Raw genomic sequence first — 8104 nt, 5'->3', positions numbered from 1 at the left:
AAAATTTAAAAAAAAAAAGAACAAGGAGAGTACTTCCTTCTATATAGGGGCCCTCTCGGGAGGAGCTGTGTAACAAGACTGAAATTATTCAAGTAGAATGAAAGATTACAGAATCTCAGGTAAAGAAGGAACTAACATCTGAAGAGAAATGGAGAAAGAAAAAAAGTATTTAAGTGACTACAATGACAAACTTTCTAAATGAAATTTTGGAAAAATGACATCATTTTTGGTTCATTTTACAGCAGATGTTGCATCAATGAAACAGACGAAGCCATTGAAGTTTTAAACTGTGTTAGGCTTTAAGTTTTAGGCACTATTTTCAGAATTTTCATTTAGCTGGGCAAGATACAACAATATTGTAAAAATCTGTTACCTACCTAATAAAATGAACTCATTTATATATATTTTCCTTAAAACTGATTTTTCTTTTTCTTTTTTTTTTTTTTTTGCGGTACCTGGGATTGAACTCAGCACCCTGTACTTGCCAGGGAAGCGCTTATTCCACTGAGCCATCTCCCTGGCCCCTTGGATTTAATTTCATTATTGAAGCTTTCTTTAATTTTTCTTAAGCAGCCATTCCTTCCTCAGTTACCTTTATTTTTTATTTTTATTTTCATTTTTCTTTAAAATTTTATTCATCTATCTGTGTGTGTGTGGCCAGCCCAGCCCACCAGGGGGCGGGGCCGGCCGGCACGTGGCGCTGGGGGACCGAACCGCGGTCCCTGTGCCCTGCTAAGCTTGTTCCAAGCAGGTGCCCCAGACCACCGAGCCATCCCACCAGCCCCAAAACTGATTTTTCAAAAAAATATCATTTACCTATTACCGGCAGTCGGTCTCGATCAAGTCTTACTCGTGCAAAACCATCCTACAGCAAAAACATAATTTTTAAAAGAAAAATGAAAATTTAGACTTAAACTTTAAAAACTACTGAACGAAAAACAAATTCCTGTGTGTCTTTCTGACAAAGCTAATGCATCTTAACAACGACACGATACAGACAAGACTTCTCTAACGTGCCTCCTCACAGGGCCTTATCACTCGGGTTTCCAATCAGCTTTATCCAGACTCGGCCTCCATCCTGAGACTCAAGGAAAACCGTCCTCACTTTTTACTGTGCATAATTCTATCTTGGAACCAATGGTAAAATATGCCTCCTCTACAAGGTACTCCTGAGACTTTGGTCAAGGCTTTTTTTTTTTTTTTTGGTAATTAGTACAGGGTCTGCAGGGTCTCACCATGTAGCTCAGACTCGCAGTGACCGGGATTACAGGCACGTGCCACCACGCCCAGTCTTAGAAGCTTTGGTCTAAGGCTGAAGTCACATTCATCCGACATGTGTAGGGATGCACGAGCATGCATCTGTATAGTGTTTTTGAAAACCTACTTTGAAGCACTTCTGATGTAAAAAGAGCTATGAACCGACTGCGAAGCCCTCCCTGCACCCTCACCCGCATCTGCCAGCGGTAGGCTCTGTCCCAGCTGTTCATCAGTCTTCCTAAGGTCATTACACAGGAATGATGTGAACACGAGACCCTCGGCCCCTTCCCCTAACTTCTCAGTGTATATTTTCTGAGAATATCATATTCTTTTCTAGCCTTAGACAGTTATCAAATTTTTAGAAGTCACTTATTTAATCTATAGTTAAATGGACAAACTTTGGTAATTACTCCTCCAAACACAGATTAAGTATTCTTTATCCAAAACGATTGGGCCCAGAAGTGTTTCAGGTTTTTAGATTTTGATATATTTGCACATGTAAAGATATCTTAGGGATGGCATGTCTAAACATGAAACTCACTGATGTTCCATATACACCGTATGCACACAAAAAAGAAGGTAATCTTTATACAATATTGAATGCACCTGCTTCTTAACTGTGACCCATCACATGTGGTCAATTGTAGAATTTTCCACTTGTAGTACTATGTCAGCACTCAGAAAGTTTTAAATTTTGAAGCACAAAGAACTTCAGACTTTGAATTTCCAGATTAAGTAACTCAATCTGCAATTCCTTTTTTTTTTTTTTTGTATTTTTAGGGAAGGGTCTACAGGGTCTCACTACATAGATCTGCATAGATCAGACTCATAGCGATCCGCCTGTTTACAGCCTCCCAAGAGCCAGAATTACAGACACACACCACCATGCCCAGTCTCAATTGCAGTCTCAGTGCACCCTTGGGGGCAGAGCCGGCACGGCAGGCCAGTAGATCAAACCCCCAGCCTCTGTACCTGCTTGCAGACACTTTAATCTACTGAGCTATTTGGCCAGCCCTTTAATCTGCAATTCCTAGAACACAAAAGCAACCACACAAATTTTTAACTAGTCTCTTCTACCTAATATGCAATTAATGTTTGGCCACAATGAGTGCAAACTGCTTAGTGCAAATAGCTTTGCCAGTTCCCATTCTATAGATTTTATGTCCCCTTTTAAAGCATACAGAAGCAATTATAGAAATCTTAAATCTTACCCGTATAATGAAGGATACATGAAACATGTTTTCCACCGTACGGGAGAAAGAATGTGGATCAATCACAAAGTCAAAAAATGATATTGGAGTATCAGCTATAATAAAAAAAAAAAATAGTCCTCAAATCATGAAAAATTCCTTTTGCTTATAAGACCTGTACTCTTCAGCGTTAGCCTGAGATATAAAAGGAGCAAGTACTTCTGGGGCTGTGGAAGAGCAAAGCAACACGAAGCTTCTACAGGTCAGGAAGGCATATCTGTTAAAATGCAGCTATCTAAGCACTGACCAGGCATCCTCTAAAGTAACCCTCAGGACAAATTAGCCAAGTGCACAGCGTTGCAAGACTGTTCAGGTCAGCCCTTCATTACAAGAGAAAACACTACCTAGAACTGCTCCATCAACAGAAACCTCTTAAGTGTGTATGAGGTACAGCCACCCCAGTGGTCATCACTAAAAAGTCACATCGCAGAAGAACGTATACGTCGTGATTAGCTTTGAAAAAGACAACATGCATACCAAAAAATGCATGTTTATATGACTGATACAAACAAAAAAATCATGTGAAAAGACATCCGGTTTTAAAAATGGCTATCTCTGCAAAGTGAGAAGAGAGAAAACAGGCTTTTTTTTTTTTTACTTTTCTTCACTTATATACGTTTACTTTGCTTTTTTTTTTTTTTTTTTGCGGAACCAGGGATTGAACTCAGGCCCTTGCGCTTGCCAAGGAAGCACTTATTCTACTGAGCCATCTCCCCGGCCTATACGTTTACTTTGTAAAAGAAAAATATCCAATCTTTGTTTTTCTTGAGACAGAGTCCCCAGGCCAACCTTAAAAGATTTTTCTTTTCTCTTTTCTTTTCCTTTCTTTTTTTGTATCAGGAATTGAACTCACAACCTGCATTTGCCAGGCAGGCGCTATGCTGCTGAGCTATATCCCCAGCCCTAAGATTTAAAAAAAAAGAAATGTTACTTTATCAATATTCTCGTAAGATGCTCAAAGTGAAGGAAGCCTCATTAAATACGTATGACAAGGGTCAGGGGTGTAGCTCAGTGGCAGAACTCCTGCCTGGCATGCACGACATGAGGCCCTCTGTTGAATCCAAAGTCCCCGCCCTCAAAAATACATGACCAAAAAGAATCAAAATGCTATGTCCAACTGAAAACGCCTTTTAAATAAAAACCTCGGGCCGGGGAAATAGCTCAATAGAATAAGTGCTTCCCTGGCAAACGAAAGGGCCTGAGTTCAATTCCCGGTTCCGCAAAAAAAAAAAAAAAATAATAATAATAAATAAAAACCTCATTGAAAGTGACACATGGGCTGGTGAGATGGCTCAGTGGTCTAAAGCACCTACTTAGAACAAGCTTAGCAAAGCACAGGGACCGTGGTTCAATCCCCCGCCCCCTGGTGGGCTGAGCTGGCCACACACAAATAAATGAATAAATAAATAAATAAATAAAAATTAAAAATAAAATTTAAAAAACTTTAAAAAAAAAGTGACACATGTGATAGATATAAATTTTTTTATTTAATTTGATGTCCTACTTACGATCTTCTCGAAAATATGTCTGCAACAATCCCAAGATTCTTTCTACTTCCTTTTCTGTTGCTTCTTGATGAGATTCTCCCATACTTTTTAACTAGAAAAAAAATTAACAATCTTTTCTTCTCTTTTACAAACCTAAACTCTTCAGGGTATCTTTTGTTGGGCGTTGCTAGCAATTTTTAACGACACGTTCATATTTACAGTTTAAAAAAAATTCCTAGTTTTAGTAATTTGTGTATTAATTTATAAATAGAATAACATTAGCAAATCAAATATTTTTAAGTGGAACATAAAATAGAGGGTAATTTAGAACAGTGGTCTTCAACTGAAGTCACTTTGCCCCCAAGGGTCCTATGTCATTATCTGGAGATAGCCTGAGTTGTCCTAACTAGAGTGAGGGAAGGGCTATTCTTGGCACCTTGTACAGGAGGCCAGGGATGCTAGGCTGCTAAACAGCCCTATGCACAGGTCAGTTCCCCACAACAAAATTATCCAGCCCTAAATGCTGGTGGCGTTGAGGTTAAGGAGCCCTAGCTCAGGAGAGCCTTTCAAAACTAGAGAAATCAATTAAAGAGAAGACAAGTAGTCAGCCCAATAAAATGTTAAAGACTTAAAATGACTATCAAAGGACAGAAGCAGACTCTAAAACTTATCAAGGACAGCCAACTAGCATGTACATTCGTGACTACTTTAGCCTGTACATTAGTGACTATTTAGGTGGTTTAAAAAGGAACATTTCAAAACACCAACCTGAGCAGGCATCGTTGACACCTCTGGTATTGGCCGAACTTTTTTGGGGCGATCAGTTCGTGGCTTTGGTACAGGTGATTCTCCTTGTATTGAACCCAATCTAATAAAAAATATGCTTTCATGTCTCTTTCTGTTTTGTTTTTAAACTAAGGCCACTAAATAAACGAAGCTGGCATGGTATAGTCAAATTCAGACCTGCATCAGTGACATATGACCTGACATCAGACTGAAGTCTGTGACAGTCTTTCTGCCCTCTGTATTTATAAGCAAACTGCTAGGAGGCTCGTACAACTACTTACCTCCTTTAAGCACCCTCCTGGCGTACAGACATATAGCAGACCAGCAGGGGACCCAGGAAGTCTTCCCTACTAGCCTGGTGTCTATTTTACAAAGCCAAGCTTCTGAGGTCAAGGAAAGATGAACAGGTGAAGAAGAGGAACGCAAGTGCTCCAGTGGAACTAACCAAGCTGTGCCAAGGCAAAAGCTTATGGGTTGGGACTACAAAACACACCCATCAGGGTAACAGATCAAGCTAAGGCCATGAGATTGTCCTTAGGGGCTCTGTCCACACCCCAAGAAATCCTAATGCAGTCTTCAGCCACAATGATAGGTGTACCCTGCACAGTCAAGAATATAGAGTGACGTCATGCCTTTATCTGCAGATATGGAAGTAAATGGTGTAGCTGGACAGATATTTACTCACAAGAGGACATGTCCACGTCCTAGAGTGGCGTGAGAGCATGCGGGCAGAGCTTTTACCCAAACCCGGGAGTGACCAGCTGGCAAGTCTGATCCTACAGTGATAACGCCTCTGCAGAAGTTACTAGAAGTTTCCAGGTTAAGACCTGTGGGATGAACCTTTTTTCCAGACAGAAAAGATGGGGAAAATTACGTGGAAGGCCAAAGGAAGAGCAAGTACAAGGGCACAAAGTTGCAAGCATGTCACTGTGGCTTAAAACTCTCATGATGAGGGAAAGCTTAAAGGCTTATCTTTAGATGTTAAAATTCATAACATGTCTTAGCATACAACAGTAACAATCAGATTTGGATTTTCTCTTATAATAAAGTTTGGTCTTTACACTATTATATATACACAGTGCTTCTGTGCATTTGGGTTACTTATTGCTTACTACAATGGATGCCTGGCTCTACAACAGACCGACTAAAATACATACCTCCGAAGCTTGCTGAGACACTGCCAATCTCAGGAGGTATTAAAAAGCAAATTCAAAAAGATAAATGCTTAGGAAGTATAACACTTTTGGAAGAAAGGACTGCAACAACTGGGAAGGTTGCCCTAGAGCAATGACAGTGAAGCTTTCAGAGGTGAGTGGCCAACCCACAACCCAAACCCACTTGCTCATTCATCACAAGGTGCCAGCGCTGCATGTAAACCTGGATGCTGAGGGTTTAGTTTAGAAAAAGCAACTCATACATTAACATCTTTTGTCTTAAAAGAAAAAGAACACATGGGCCATTGGTTCACCACCCCTGCCCTAGAGGAAGAATCTATGGGAAAGCCTGACAAATGCAATTGAAGGTTATCTTATAAAAGAACTAGGAAGGGCTGATCTGGCTTTCTCAGCAAGTCCAAACTAGAAAGTTAAGATACCAGCCAGTTTCATTTGAAACTCTTCATAAAGTTGAAACTCTTCATAAAAAAAGCTCTTCATAAAGTTGTATCCAGAACATGAACTGTACATTTTGTTACAGTGATTCAAGTAGTCTGCAAAGACAGGTCAGTAGTCATCTAACAGGATGCTATAATAATTGGCTCTTCCAGAGATATTGGTAGGCTCTTGACATAGGTAGGACACTGAATCCTTCTACTTGGTAAGGATTTAAGAGATGATATAAAGGAAACCAGAAATACGCTACAGAGCCAGAATCATGTAATCTGGAAAGTAAAAAGCCAGCAGAGTCATGGTAAGGAAGTTCTGGCCTATGGCCTTTCCTAGGAAAGTAAGATGAGAAATCCTTGAAGAGTCTTCAAGAGTTTCTGGACTTATAAAACAAAATTTAGAATGTCTCCAAATAATAGCATCAGAATTGTCACCCTTACAATAACAACATTTGTCACTACAATAAAAAACAAGGTTTACAAGTGGTTGGTCTATTGGATTTTTAAAATAATCTTACAGAAAGTGGAATGTATGGGTTTTATTAAAGGTGTTTTCTGCTGTTTTGCCTGATATTTTCCAGGAGTCATAGACTATCAATTCAAAATCAGAGCTATCTTCATCATGGATGATTTCTTCAGCTTCTAGTGGATTTACACCCATATGTGTCAGCTACAAAAATGAAGGAAAACAAAAAAAAAACTCCAGTTAAGCCATAAGCAATCATTCACCTCATCCAATAATCTGTATAAACCTTTAGGAAGCCAGAGGCAAAGCCAGCGTTTAGCATCTTGATACAATGGCTCAATTTCTTATCATAAATACAATTTTAAACGCAAATTCCTAGTCAAAGGTATCTTCTCTTTGGCAAAAAATATTCTCAATGTTCTCAGAACCTTTAGATGAGAAAATGAGATGATTTAGATCCACAGTTCCAACCAGGGCAATCTGCCCTTGGTGGTTTCTGGCCATATCAACACATTTTTGGTTGTCACAACTAAAGTTCTGCTGTATCTTCAACTACTGCGGGAGAGGCCAAGGAGGTTTCTCAACAGCTTAAAAAACACAGTAGACCCAAAACAAAAATTTACCCAGTGCCAAGGCCAAGAAATGCTGCTTTAGTCTACTACAAGGCTGAGGTACTGGGGTAAACACAAGAGATAAGGCCACTGGGGACTTTTGAATCATAAGTCAGTGAGTTATGAGTAAAACTGGAGTCAACATTAAAAAAAAAAAAAAAAAAGAAAGAAATCCAAAATCCAAGACAGAACAGGGAAGTTTAGCTAGCTTTCAGAATTCAAGTGTCAGCCAAATTTTCCTAGACCTCTTTATTTAGCATTATTCGTTATATCAAGAGAAGAGCAGCCTAGCAACAGTGAGGGTATCATTCATTTTATAACTGCCTTCCTGGAAAAACCGGCAGAAGCTGAATTCTCAATCTGGCTTAGAGAAAATATACTGTATTGAATTTACTTTTATGGAAGAACCCTTTGATACATTACATTATACAATGGCTAGAAGTTTTAAATTAAAATTGCAATATAAGGGCCGGCCAGATAGCTCAGCAGACTAAAGCGCCTGCTTAGGTCCACAACCTGCACCAGAAACAGCAGACTGAGACTGGGTGTGGTAGCACACCTGTAATCCCAGTGCTGGGGAGGCTGAAAACAGGAGGACTCTGCTACAAGTTCGATCTGTGTAGTGAGACCCTGTACTAAATACA

At 39.6% G+C, this 8104-nt stretch overlaps 1 protein-coding gene across 1 annotated transcript in view; it reads right to left on the bottom strand.

Annotated features, from left to right (window-relative positions):
* Nsmce4a (NSE4 homolog A, SMC5-SMC6 complex component) overlaps positions 1–8104 on the bottom strand; it is a 16344-nt gene that overhangs the window by 1752 nt on the left and 6488 nt on the right. Inside the window, exons 4-8 of the mRNA XM_004625748.2 lie at positions 6902–7053; positions 4763–4862; positions 4016–4106; positions 2469–2563; positions 817–865 (exon numbers count right to left, since the gene is read on the bottom strand). Of these exons, the coding sequence (XP_004625805.1) occupies positions 817–865; positions 2469–2563; positions 4016–4106; positions 4763–4862; positions 6902–7053 (487 nt within the window). The remainder of the gene's footprint in view (positions 1–816; positions 866–2468; positions 2564–4015; positions 4107–4762; positions 4863–6901; positions 7054–8104) is intronic.

This window comes from Octodon degus, unplaced genomic scaffold, assembly GCF_000260255.1.
Source record: "Octodon degus isolate 3935 unplaced genomic scaffold, OctDeg1.0 scaffold00010, whole genome shotgun sequence".
NCBI classification, from domain to species: domain Eukaryota; kingdom Metazoa; phylum Chordata; class Mammalia; order Rodentia; family Octodontidae; genus Octodon; species Octodon degus.
The sequence above is the reverse complement of the archived record's forward strand: the minus strand, read 5'-3'. Positions and strand labels throughout refer to the sequence as shown.